This window comes from Hyla sarda, chromosome 12 (assembly GCF_029499605.1).
Source record: "Hyla sarda isolate aHylSar1 chromosome 12, aHylSar1.hap1, whole genome shotgun sequence".
Taxonomy (NCBI): domain Eukaryota; kingdom Metazoa; phylum Chordata; class Amphibia; order Anura; family Hylidae; genus Hyla; species Hyla sarda.
The window spans coordinates 69,194,023-69,207,591 of NC_079200.1; the positions used below are offsets into that span (position 1 = coordinate 69,194,023).

Consider the following 13,569-nt stretch of genomic DNA (forward strand, 5'->3'; position numbering starts at 1 on the left):
TCCTTGTGTGGTAATATTATGTGTCTGTAGGATTATTACTCCTTGTGTGGTTATAGTATGTGTCTGTAGGATTATTACTCCTTGTGTGGTAATAGTATGTGTCTGTAGGATTAGTACTCCTTGTGTGGTAATAGTATGTGTCTGTAGGATTAGTACTCCTTGTGTGGTAATATTATGTGTCTGCAGGATTATTATGTGTCTGTAGGATTAGTACTCCTTGTGTGGTTATATTATGTGTCTGTAGGATTATTACTCCTTGTGTGGTTATAGTATGTGTCTGTAGGATTAGTACTCCTTGTGTGGTAATATTATGTGTCTGTAGGATTATTACTCCTTGTGTGGGTATAGTATGTGTCTCTATGATTATTACTCCTTGTGTGGTAATAGTATGTGTCTGTAGGATTATTACTCCTTGTGTGGTTATAGTATGTGTCTGTAGGATTAGTACTCCTTGTGTGGTAATAGTATGTGTCTGTAGGATTATTACTCCTTGTGTGGTAATATTATGTGTCTGTAGGATTACTATGTGTCTGTAGGATTATTACTCCTTGTGTGGTAATATTATGTGTCTGTAGGATTATTGTGTGTCTGTAGGATTATTACTCCTTGTGTAGTAATAGTATGTGTCTGTAGGATTAGTACTCCTTGTGTGGTAATAGTATGCGTCTGTAGTATTATTACTCCTTGTGTAGTAATATTATGTGTCTGTAGGATTATTACTCCTTGTGTGATAATATGTGTCTGTACGATTATTATGTGTCTGTAGGATTAGTGCTCCTTGTGTGGTTATAGTATGTGTCTGTAGGATTAGTACTCCTTGTGTGGTAATAGTATGTGTCTGTAGGATTATTACTCCTTGTGTGGTAATATTATGTGTCTGTAGGATTATTACTCCTTGTGTGGTTATAGTAGGTGTCTGTAGTATTATTACTTCTTGTGTGGTAATATTATGTGTCTGTAGGATTATTACTCCTTGTGTGGTTATAGTATGTGTCTGTAGGATTAGTACTCCTTGTGTGGTAATAGTATGTGTCTGTAGGATTATTACTCCTTGTGTGGTAATAGTATGTGTCTGTAGTATTATTATGTGTCTGTAGGATTATTACTCCTTGTGTGGTTATAGTATGTGTCTGTAGGATTAGTACTCCTTGTGTGGTAATAGTATGTGTCTGTAGTATTATTACTCCTTGTGTGGTAATATTATGTGTCTGTAGGATTATTACTCCTTGTGTGGTTATAGTATGTGTCTGTAGGATTAGTACTCCTTGTGTGGTAATAGTATGTGTCTGTAGGATTAGTACTCCTTGTGTGGTAATAGTATGTGTCTGTAGTATTATTACTTCTTGTGGTAATATATTTGTCTGTAGTATTATTAAGTCATGTGTGGTAATATATGTGTGATTTTACTATATCCATATGTAGTTAATATTCCTGTAGTGATGTAGAACTATTTTTTTTTTCTATAACCCACCAATATCATGGTGACAGATTGGAGAAGCGACACTGTACGGCCATCGCCGCTCCTCTGCCCGTTTACCACGACTAGGGCTGCGGTTAGATCCCCAGTGTAGCGCCCGGTGAGCCGTATAACCGTGTCAGGACTACAGAAGGCTGTTACTGGATGAGAAGATGAGCGGTACTTCGCCCTCTAGTGTCAGTCTGTAGGAGGGTCACATGACTTGATATCCGGAGAGGAGGGACTCGGTCTCCAGTGTCATGGCGCTGCGCTGCTCTCCAGCTGCTCTCCCAGACTCTGTGGCTTCTGATATACAGAACTTGAAGCAGCTCTCCGGGGAGGTAAGAGCAGAGGAACCGGAGCCAGGAATAAGGGAGGACGGAGAGGCAGCAACCCGAGGAGAAAAGCTTCCTCCTCCCTGACATGAGAGATCCTGACTGCGGGGACCCCACTGAGGGCTGCTCCACATCTCTACCACCACACATCTGGACAACAAGATCCGTGACTTAGTGTTGTCTACATTCTTGTGTTATACCTTGTATACCTGGCACATACCCTATATACACTCCCCATAACCTGTATACCTGACACCATACCTTATATACACTCCCCATAACCTGTGTACCTGACACCATACCCTATATACACTCCCCATAACTTCTAAACCTGATAACATACCCTATATACACTCATCATATACCTGGCACATACCCTGTATACCTGACACCATATCCTATATACATTCCCCATACTCCATATACCTGGCACCATACCCTATATACACTCCCCATAACCTGTATACCTGACACCATACCTTATATACACTCCGCATAACCTGTATACCTGACACCATACCCAATATACACTCCCCATAACTTGTAAACCTGATAACATACCCTATATACACTCATCATATACCTGGCACATACCCTGTATACCTGACACCATATCCTATATACATTCCCCATACTCCATATACCTGGCACCATACCCTATATACACTCCCCATAACCTGTATACCTGACACCATACCTTATATACACTCCGCATAACCTGTATACCTGACACCATACCCAATATACACTCCCCATAACTTGTAAACCTGATAACATACCCTATATACACTCATCATATACCTGGCACCATACCCTATGTACACTCCCCATAACCTGTATACCTGACACCATACCCTATATACACTACGCTCAGGATAAGTAATGTAATGAACACAGTGAGTACAGCTCTGGAGTATAATACAGGATATAACTCAGGATCAGTACAGGATAAGTAATGTAATGTATGTACACAGTGACTCCACCAGCAGAATAGTGAGTGCAGCTCTGGAGTATAATACAGGATATAACTCAGGATCAGTAGAGGATATGTAATGTACGCAGTGAGTACAGCTCTGGAGTATAATACAGGATATAACTCAGGATCAGTACAGGATAAGTAATGTAATGTATGTACACAGTGACCTCACCAGCAGAATAGTGGGGTCCTGGAGTATAATACAGGATATAACTCCTTTTCTTCTGAGGAGATTATGTCCTCTGGAGAAGGGACTGGCTTAGACTCCAGAGCCGAGGAAGGTAAAACTGTCTGGTGTGATGGATTTTTTGGTATCTCTTTAGAGGGTAAAGAGTTCTTCTGATGTGGAGGGTGAGAAGGCGAGTAGGAAAAAGAAAGCCATCTAACTCAATCAATCTCGATGGTGGCACCCTCTTCGTTGATGTTGGTGTTCATTAATGTTGCCAGCATTAAGTTAGATACGGCTCGATTTGCGGCCTTTGATTTATTTTTTTTTTTTTCGTATGTATGCCGACACTTACTTGTGCAGGAAACCAGGTTAACAGATATGTCATCTATATTTAAAGCCAGAAGGGAGTGGAGGCATGAGCCCTCCTAATGGTCTCTTGGTGCCTTATTTTAGATGTCCTCATGGAGGGACAAGAACTTCACCTCATGAACATCTATGGCCCACAGTCTAAGTGGGACCGGAAGTGTCTCTTTATGAGGATCAAGCCCTATCTTTTTACAAGTCGGCACGTGGTCTTTGGAGGGGACTTTAACCCCTTAACAACAATGGACATAAATGTACGTCATGGTGACGTGGTACTTGGCGCGTAATGACGTACATTTACACACCGCCATGATCGCGAGCATTGGAGTGGTGCTCGTGTCAAGCCAGGCAGGTCCCAGCTGCTATCAGCAGCCAGGGACCCGCCGATAATGGTGGATATCCACGATCGCGCGGATGTCCGTCATTAACCCCTCAGATGCCGTGATCAATACAGCTGCCGCGGGGATCCGATCATCCAGCATGGCGGCCGGAGGTCCCCTCACCTGGCTCCGGCTGTCTCCAAGGGTCTTCTGCTCTGGTCTGAGATCGAGCAGACCAGAGCAGAAGATGACCGATAATACTGATCAGTGCCATGTCATATACATAGCACTGAACAGTATTAGCAATCAACTGTCTCCTATGGGGACATAAAAAGTGTGTTTAAAAAAAAAAAACAGGGAAAAAATGTAAAATAATAAATTAGAAAAAAAACCTCCCCCCAATAAAAAATGTCAACGTCAGTTTTTCCCCATTTTACCCCCCAAAAAAGCGTAAAAAATATAATACACATATTTGGTATCGCCGCGTGCGTAAAAGTCTGAACTATTAAAATATGTTGTTAATTATCCCGTACGGTGAACTGCGTAAACGTAAAAAAAAGTCCAAAATTGCTGTTTTTATGTCCCATTTTATTCAAAATTTTTTTTTATAAAAAATGTATAAAAAGTAAAACCAAAGCAAAAGTGGTACTGATAAAAACTACAGATCATGGCGCAAAAAATGAGCACTCATATCGCCCCATATACAAGAAAATTTGAAAGTTATAGGTGGTCAAAATAGAGCAATTTCAAACATACTAATTTTGTTAAAATGGTTTGAGATTTTTTTAAGCGGTACAATTATAGAAAAGCATATAACATGGGTATCATTTTAATCGTATTGACCCACAGAATAAAGAACACATGTCATTTTTACCGGAAAGTGTACAGCGTGAAAACAAAACCTTCCAAAATTTGCTAAATTGTGGTCTTCTTTTCAATTTTCCCACATAAATAATATTTGTTTGGTTGCGCCGTACATTTTATGGTAAAATAAGTGATGTAATTACAAAGTACAATTGGTGACACAAAAAAACAAGCCCTTATATGGGTCTGTGGATGGAAATATAAGAGAGCTTTGATTTTTAGAAGGCGAGGAGGAAAAAACGAAAATGCAAAAATAAAATTGGTGTGGTCCTTAAGGCCAAAATGGGCCTGGTCCTTAAGGGGTTAATGCTGTCACGAGGTTCCAGAGACAAGCTGACTTATGATAGCGTTGCTCTTAATAGCATAGCGAGTGAGGCTCGTCTGGTGGATGTTCACATCCGGCACACCCCAGGCCACGCGGGATTCACCTATCATAGGGGTAGTTGTAGGTCCAGAATAAACAGGTTTTATTTAAAGGAGGAGGCAGTCTCTTCAGCAGTGTCTGTTGTTGAGGTGGAGTTCTACGATCACTGTTTAATTTTGTTTTCTCTGAATGTCACAGAGATGGGCAGAGGCAATTGGAAGCTCAATTTGTCTCTCTTGGAAGAAGCAGAGATAAGACATTTGAGGATTTTCTTCAGAGCCAGGTACCATTGCTGGGCCTTTGTAGCAGTAAGTCAGAGTGGTGGGAGATCTTCAAGGAAAGGGTTGCGAGATTCTTCCGCCAGCTCTCGGGCCTCAGAAGCCTAAACAGGTACCGATTTGTACCAGGGCCTGAGGAGGAAACTTGAGCACCTTGTCTCGACTGGAGGTAGTCGTGACGATATCTCCAGAGTGCAGTCCTTGCTGATGAAGTGCCAGTACGACGGACACGCATCTTTGGTTTTTGAGAGGGATTACGGGAAGTACCGCTCGCCCGACCCTTACAGAAACTGCAAGATGTCAGTGAATAGTAAAGTTGTCTCAGGACTGATTGATAGTACGGGATCCTTGAAAAGGTCCAGATAAGGGATCCTGGAGGTCATCAGATTCTTTTACTCCCACCTCTAGATTGAGATAAGGGGTCTGCTTTCTTGGCTGAAACCATCCCTGAACCAGGAGTAGACCTCCTCTCTTGACTTTTTGACAGAGATGATCCGGGAAGAGGAAGATGGCGACTGATGGGCTTGCCCTCAAGAAGTTACCCGGTCCAGATGGCTTAACATCTGAGTTCTTTAAGACCTTTAACCCCTTAAGGACGCAGGGTTTTTCAGTTTTTGAATTTTCATTTTTCCTCCTTTCAATTTTCCACCTAAAAATCCATATTATGGCTTCTTTTTTGCGCCACCAATTCTACTTTGCAGTGACATTGGTCATTTTACCCAAAAATCGGAGGCGAAACGGGAAAAAAATTGTGCGACAAAATAGAAGAAAAAACGCCATTTTGTAACTTTTGGGGGCTTCCCTTTCTACGCAGTGCATATTTCGGTAAAAATGACACCTTATCATTATTCTGTAGGTCCATACGATTAAAATGGTACCCTACTTATATAGGTTTAATTTTGTTGTACTTCTGGAAAAAATCATAACTACATGCAGGAAAATTTATACGTTTAAATATGTCCTTCTGACCCCTAAATTTTTTTTATTTTTCCACGTACAGGGCGGTATGAGGGCTAATTTTTTGCACCGTGATCTGAAGTTTTTATCGGTACCATTTTTGTTCTGACTTTTTGATCACTTTTTAGTCATTTTTTTATGGTCTAAAAAGTGACCAAAAATACGCTTTTTTTTGTACTTTGGAATTTTTTACGCCATTGACCGTGCAGTTTAATTAACAATATATTTTTATAGTTCGGACATTTACACACGCGGCGATACCACATATGTTTTCATTTACACTTTTATTTTTTTAATGGTAAAAGGGGGGTGATTCAAACTTTTATTAGGGAAGGGGTTAAATTATCTTTATTAACACTTTATTTATTTTTTTTACTTTTTTTTTTTTTTTGCAGTATTATAGCTCCCATAGGGACCTATAACACTGCACACACTGATCTTTTACACAGATCACTGGCGTGTATTAACACGCCTGTGATCAGGGTTATTGGCTCTTGACTGCTCCTGCCTGGATCTCAGGCACGGAGCAGTCATTCGACAATCGGACTCCGAGGAGGCAGGTACGGGCCCTCCCGGTGTCCTGTAAGCTGTTCGGGACGCCGCGATTTCACCGCGGTGGTCCCGAACAGCCCGACTGAGCAGTTGGGATACTTTCACTTTTGCTTCAGGCGTGGCGGTCAGCTTTGATCACCGCATCTGAAGGGTTAATACAGGGCATCACCGCCTTGGATCAGGCAAAAACATTTGATCGGGTTAACCATGAGTACCTCTGGTCTGTTCTTCTGAGATATGGCCTGCTGGGGGGGGGGGGGGGGGTTTGATTGGCTTAAGACCTTGTATGTAGGTGCAGAGAGTTTCCCGCTTATGAATTGTTGGATTGGCCACTCTTTTGAGGTTTGGTCTGGCGTCCGTCAGGGTTGTCCTTTTGAGCCTGTTGCTGTACGTGTTTGCAATTGATCCTTTTCTTAGGAGGATTGATTGTGGCCCGTTGGCAGGGGTGAGAATGGAGCGCCGGTGCCGGATTCAGCTCTGGGGGTGGTAGCGCATGCTGATGATGTCACTGTGTTTGTCTCCTCACAAGAGGCGGGCCAATGGGTGATCTCAGAGGTAGACCGCTACTCAGAGGCATCCGGTTCCAAGGTCAACCGGGATAAGTGTGAGAGTCTCTGGCTGGGAGGGGGAGATCCTGGTTTTGATCTCCCGGACACCATTCAAGAGCCCCTGGAATCTGCAAAAGTCCTCTGCATCAAATTTGTCCAAGGGCATTACCCCAAACAAAATTGGGACAGCAGGCTTAAGAGCGCCGCTCAGAAGGTTGATTAGTGGAAGGGTTGGTCTTTGACCCTCCGGGAAAGGTTTAACCTGATCAAAACATTCCTGCTCCCTTTGCTGATATACAGTCATGACCGTTAATGTTGGCACCCCTGAAATTTTTCAAGAAAATAAAGTATTTCTCACACAAAAGAATTGCAGTAACACATGTTTTGCTATACACATGTTTATTCCCTTTGTATGTATTGGAACTAAACCAAAAAAGCAAGGAAAAAAGCAAAGTGGACATAATATCACACCAAACTCCAAAAATGGTCTGGACAAAATTATTTGCACCCTTTCAAAATTGTGCAAAAATAAGATTGTTTCAAGCATGTGATGCTCCTTTAACCCCTTAAGGACGTAGCTCATTTTCACACACCCCTCCCATAGACTTGCATTGAGGGGACGGGCGTGACATCACACGGGGGCGGCGTCCTGACGTCACAGACTTCCGTTCCCGTAGTTGCGACTCAGACCCTCCAGCGCTTCCGGACAAAAAACAGGTGGGTGCCGCATGCAATACTGCGGGGGTCCCCAGCGGCGGGACCCCCCGAGATCAGACATCTTATCCCCTATCCTTTGGATAGGGGATAAGATGTCTAGGGTGGGAGTACCCCTTTAACACCCCACAGGTGTTTGACGACTTTTTGTTAAAGTTGGATGTGTAAATGAATTATTATTTTTTCACTAAAATGCAGGTTTTTCCCCAAATTTTACATTTCTACAAGGGGTAATAGGAGAAAATGCCCCCCAAAATTTGTAACCCCATTTCTTCTGAGTATGGAAATACCCCATGTGTGGACGTCAAGTGTTCTGCTGGTGAACTACAATGCTCAGAAGAGAAGGAGCCCCATTGAGATTATGGAGAGAGAATTTGGTTGGAATAGAAGTCGGGGGCCTTGTGCATTTACAAAGACCCCCGTGGTGCCAGAACAGTGGACCCCCACATGTGACCCCATTTTGGAAACTACACCCCTCCCGGAATTTAATAAGGGGCGCAGTAAGTATTTACACCCCACTGGCATTTGACAGATCTTTGGAACAGTGGGCTGTGCAAATGAAAAATTAAATTTTTCATTTTCACGGACCACTGTTACAAAAATCTGTCAGACACCTTTGGGGGGGGGGGGAGTAAATGCTCACTGCACCCCTTATTACATTCCGTGAGAGGTTCAAAATGGGATCACATGTGGGGGGGGGGTCCATTGTTCTGGCACTATGGGGGCTTTGTAAACACACGTGGCCTTCAATTCTGGACAAATTTTCTCTTCAAAATCCCAATGGCGCTCCTTCTCTTCTGAGCATTGTAGTTTGCCCGCAGAGCACTTTACATCCACATATGGGGTATTTCCATACTCAGAAGAAATGGGGTTACAAATTTTGGGGGGCTTTTTTTCCCATTTTTCAATTTTTTTTTTTTCATTTTCCCATCCAGCTGTGGGGTGTTAAAGCTCACTATACCTTCTGTTACATTCCGTGAGGGGTGTGGTTTCCAAAATGGGGTCACATGTGGGTATTTATTTTTTTGCGTTTATGTCAGAACCACTGTAAAATCAGCCACCCCTGTGCAAATCACCAATTTAGGCCTCAAATGTACCTAGTGCGCTCTCACTCCTGAGCCTTGTTGTGCGCCCGGAGAGCATTTTACACCCACATATGGGGTATTTCTGTACTCATGAAAAATTGCGTTACAAATTTTGGGGGTCTTTTTTTCCTTTTATCTCTTGTGAAAATAAAAAGTATGGGACAACACCAGCATGTTAGTGTAAAAAAAATTTTTTTTTTACACTAACCTTCTGATGTAGACCCCAACTTTTCCTTTTCATAAGGGTAAAAGCCCCCCAGAATTTCTAGTGCAATTTCTCCTGAGTACGGAAATACCCCATTTGTGGCCCTAAACTGTTTCCTTGAAATACGACAGGGCTCTGAAATGAGAGAGCGCCATGCGCATTTGAGGACTAAAATAGGGATTGCATAGGGGTGGACATAGGGGTATTCTACGCCAGTGATTCCCCAACAGGGTGCCTCCAGCTGTTGCTAAACTCCCAGCATGCGTGGACAGTCAGTGGCTGTCCAGAAATGCTGGGAGTTGTTGTTTTGCAACAGCTGGAGGCTCCGTTTTGGAAACACTGCCATAGAAACGCTGGGAGTTGTTGTTTTGCAACAGTTAGAGGCTCCATTTTGGAAACACTGCCGTATAATGTTTTTTACTTTTATTGGGGGGGGGGGGGGGACAGTGTAAGGGGGTGTATATGTAGTGTTTTACCCTTTATTATGTGTTAGTGTAGTGTTTTTAGGGTACATTCGCACTGGCGCAGTGAGTTTCCCGCTAGGAGTTTGCACTGCGGCAGAAAGTTTGCCGCAGCTGAAACTTGAAGCAGGAAACTTACTGTAAACCTGCCGGTGTGAATGTACCCGGTACATTCACATGGGGGGGGCGGCAAACCTCCAGCTGTTGCAAAACTACTGTTGCAACAGCTGGAGGCACACTGGTTGGAAAGCCTTCAGTTAGGTTCTGTTACCTAACTCAGTATTTTCTAACCAGGGTGCCTCCAGCTGTTGCAAAACTACAACTCCCAGCATGTACTGATCACCGAAGTGCATGCTGGGAGATGTAGTTATGCAATAGTAGAAGGTACGCAACTACAACTCCCAGCATGGCGAGACAGCTGTTTGCTGTTTGGGCATGCTGGGATTTGTAGTTTTGCAAGATCTGGAGGACTACAGTTTATAGATCACTGCAAAGTTATCTGCAAACTGCAGCCCTCTAAATCTTGCAAAACTACAAATCCCAGCATGCCCAAACAGCTGTCTGGGCATGCTGGGAGTTGTAGTTTTGCAGCCCATCAGGTAAGGGACCTCCGCCGCCACCGCCGATCACGCTACAGTTCCCCTGTTCTGCACGGAGTACCGTCGGTGGGCAGGACGGGTGGAAGAGAACTTTAACACCCCCCCGCCCCCGATCTGCTATTGGTCGTCGCTTCTTGACCAATAGCATGGATAGGAGGGGTGGCACCCCTGCCACTTAACTCCTATCCCTTCGTGAGGGTGGGTGTAGGGCTGGGCGGTATACCGGTTCATACCTAATACCGACATTTTTGTTCTGCACGATATGAATTTTAACCCATACCGTAATACCGGTTTGGCCCCTCCCTCTCGGGAATGAATTAGCCCAGCGCTGCGCTGTCCCCACATCGGGAAACTAATCATATGTTGCCCGAGCGCTGTTCTGCCCCCCCAATTAATTATCAGCCCAGCGCTGTCCCCATCCTCCTGTTTGTTGCGGACGCCAGCGCTGACACTCTATACCAGTGGTCTTCAACCTGTGGACATCCAGATGTTGCAAAACTACAACTCTCAGCATGCATACTGGGAGTTGTAGTTTTGCAACATCTGGAGGTCCGCAGGTTGAAGACCACTGCTCTATACTGTGTGGTATCCCTATGCCCTGGCTTCAAAAACTAAACAAAATAAACTTTATCTTACCTCCCGTTGGTCAGGTACCTGCCTCATCTGCTTCCTAGGGAATGGAACATCGGACAGCCGTCAGCCTATCACCGGCCGCAGCGATGTTCCGCCTCGGCCGCTGATAGGCTGAGCCCACTGTCATGTAAGAAGCTGTCCAGAGCTCCTTACATGACAGTGGGCTCAGCCTATCAGCAGCCGAGGCGGAACATCGCTGCGGCCGGTGATAGGCTGATGGCTGTCCGACGTTCCCGTCCCCAGCGTAAGGCCGACGTCGGAACATGCGTTAGTTTATTTTGTTTACCTTGTGTCAGCACCGGCGGCCACAACAAACAGCACGATGAGGGCAGGGCTCGCAGGTGAAATGTGAGTATTTACCCCAATGGGGGCAGCGCTGGGCTGATAATTGGGGGAGGGGGCAGAACAGCACAGCGCTGGGCTGATAATTAATTTTGGGGGGAGGAGGAAATACCGTCATATACCGTGATACACACATTTGGTCATACCACCCAGCCCTAGGGGGGTGTCTTGGACACCCCCAATCCCCCTGATTTTCCGGGTCACCAGACACCGGTATGACCCGGATCCGCCGAAAGTCGTCGGTCTGAATTGACTCAGGACCCCCCTGGTCATATGCACGGGATGCCTGCTGATGGATATCAGCAGTCATCCCGGTCCCCAACCGGCTAGCGGCGGGGAGCGGAATTCCCACGGGCGAATCCAGATGCCCTACGTCCTTAAGGACATGGGATGCAGGGCTTATGCATACGCCCGGCGTCCTGGACAGGTTAAACTCACCTTGGGCAAGAAACAGGTGTGGGCAATATAAAAATCACACTTGAAAGCAGATAAAATGAAGAGAAGTTCACTTAGTCTTTGCATTGTGTGTCTGTGTGTGCCACACTAAGCATGGACAACACAAAGAGGAGAAGAGAACTGCCTGAGGACTTGAGAACCAAAATTGTGGAAAAATATTGACAATCTCAAGGTTACAAGTCCATCTCCAGAGATCTAGATTTGCCTTTGTCCAGTGTGCAACATTATCAAGAAGTTTGCAACCCATAGCCCTGTAGCTAATCTCCCTGGGCGTGGACGGAGGAGAACAATTGATGAAAGTTGTCAACGAAGGATAGTCCGGATGGTGGATAAGCAGCCCCAAACAAGTTCCAAATATATTCAAGCTGTCCTGCAGGCTCAGGGAGCATCAGTGTCAGCGCGAACAATCCATCAACATTTAAGTGAAATGAAACGCTATGGCAGGAGACCCAGGAGGACCCCAAGACTACATTTTGTGGACAGATGAGACCAAGATAGAGCTTTTTGGTAAAGCACATCATTCTACTTTTCACCGAAAACGGAATGAGGCCTACAAAGAAAAGAACACAGTACCTACAGTGAAATATGGTGGAGGTTCAATGATTTGGGGTTGTTTTGCTGCCTCTGGCACTGGGTGCCTTGAATGTGTGCAAGGCATCATGAAATCTGAGGATTACCAATGGATTTTGGGTTGCACTGTACAGCCCAGTGTTAGAAAGCTGGGTTTGCACACGAGATCTTGGGTCTTCCAGCAGGACAATGACCCCAAACATACATCAAAAAGCACCCAGAAATTGATGCCAACAAAGCGCTAGAGAGTTCTGAAGTGGCCAGCAATGAGTCCAGATCTAAATCCCATTGAACACCTGTGGAGAGATCTTAAAATTGCTGTTGGGAAAAGGCGCCCTTCCAATAAGAGAGACCTGGAGCAGTTTGCAAAGGAAGAGTGGTCCAACATTTCGGCTGAGAGGTGTAAGAAGCTTATTGATGGTTATAAGAAGCGACTGATTTCAGTTCTGTTTTCCAAAGGGTGTGCAACCAAATTTTAAGTTAGGAAAAATGTCATATATTTTCTCCCGCTCTATCCACAGGTACTGGTGGATAGTGCGGGAGACACTGATTAAAACGAGCCCTACCTTGGTCTGTTCCGCACCGCCATTCGTCCGCAATTGTAGTTTTAATCTCTGTGTATATCCTGCTGTAACTGGCAAGGGCGGGGCTTCTGCGGACTAACTGACACTGACGTCAGCGCCGCTCATGAATATTCATCCCCCCTCCCTCTGGTTAGGAGCGGCGAAGAGAGGGAGAACAGGAGGGAGGGGGGATGAATATTCATGAGCGGCGCTGACGTCGGTGTCAGTTAGCCGGCAGAAGCCCCGCCCTTACCAGTTACAGCAGGATATACACAGAGATTAAAACTACAATTGCGGGCGAACGGCGGCACAGATCAGACCAAGGTAGGGCTTGTTTTAATCCGCGTCTCCCGCACTATCCACCAGTACCTGTGGATAGTGCGGGAGAAAATATGTGACAGTTTTCCTTTAAGGGTGCCAGTAATTTTGTCCAGTCCATTTTGGGAGTTTGGTGTGACATTATGTCCAATTTGCTTTTTTTTTTTCCTCCCTTTTTTGATTTAGTTCCAATACACAGAAAGGGAATAAACATGTGTATAGCAAAACATGTGTTAATGCAATCCTTTTCTGTGAGAAATACTTAACTTTCTTGAAAAATTTCAGGGGTGCCAACATTTACGGCCATGACTGTATCTGGGCAGTGTATGTATGTAGCCAGAACCTCTCTGGACCCGGATCTACAGTGTGTTCTTCCAAATGTTATGGGGGAATAGACTGAACCTAGTGGAGAGAGGTTACTTAACGTACAAGGAGACTAGG

The 13,569-nt window shown here is 44.7% G+C and overlaps 2 protein-coding genes across 3 annotated transcripts in view; one reads left to right on the plus strand and one right to left on the minus strand.

Moving 5' to 3' along the window:
* MAPRE1 (microtubule associated protein RP/EB family member 1) overlaps positions 1 to 1,561 on the minus strand; it is a 71,709-nt gene extending 70,148 nt beyond the window's left edge. The window contains exon 1 of one of the 2 annotated variants that reach the window (XM_056547522.1): positions 1,538 to 1,561. The gene's annotated coding sequence lies outside the window, so the exon portion shown is untranslated. Of the gene's footprint in view, positions 1 to 1,471; positions 1,497 to 1,537 lie in introns of those variants that run through there. The other variant, XM_056547521.1, reaches the window with a different exon arrangement.
* Positions 1,562 to 1,594: 33 nt separating this feature from the next.
* COMMD7 (COMM domain containing 7) overlaps positions 1,595 to 13,569 on the plus strand; it is a 36,749-nt gene continuing 24,774 nt past the window's right edge. The window contains exon 1 of the mRNA XM_056547524.1: positions 1,595 to 1,797. Within this exon, the coding sequence (XP_056403499.1) occupies positions 1,717 to 1,797 (81 nt within the window). The 5' untranslated portion in view covers positions 1,595 to 1,716. The remainder of the gene's footprint in view (positions 1,798 to 13,569) is intronic.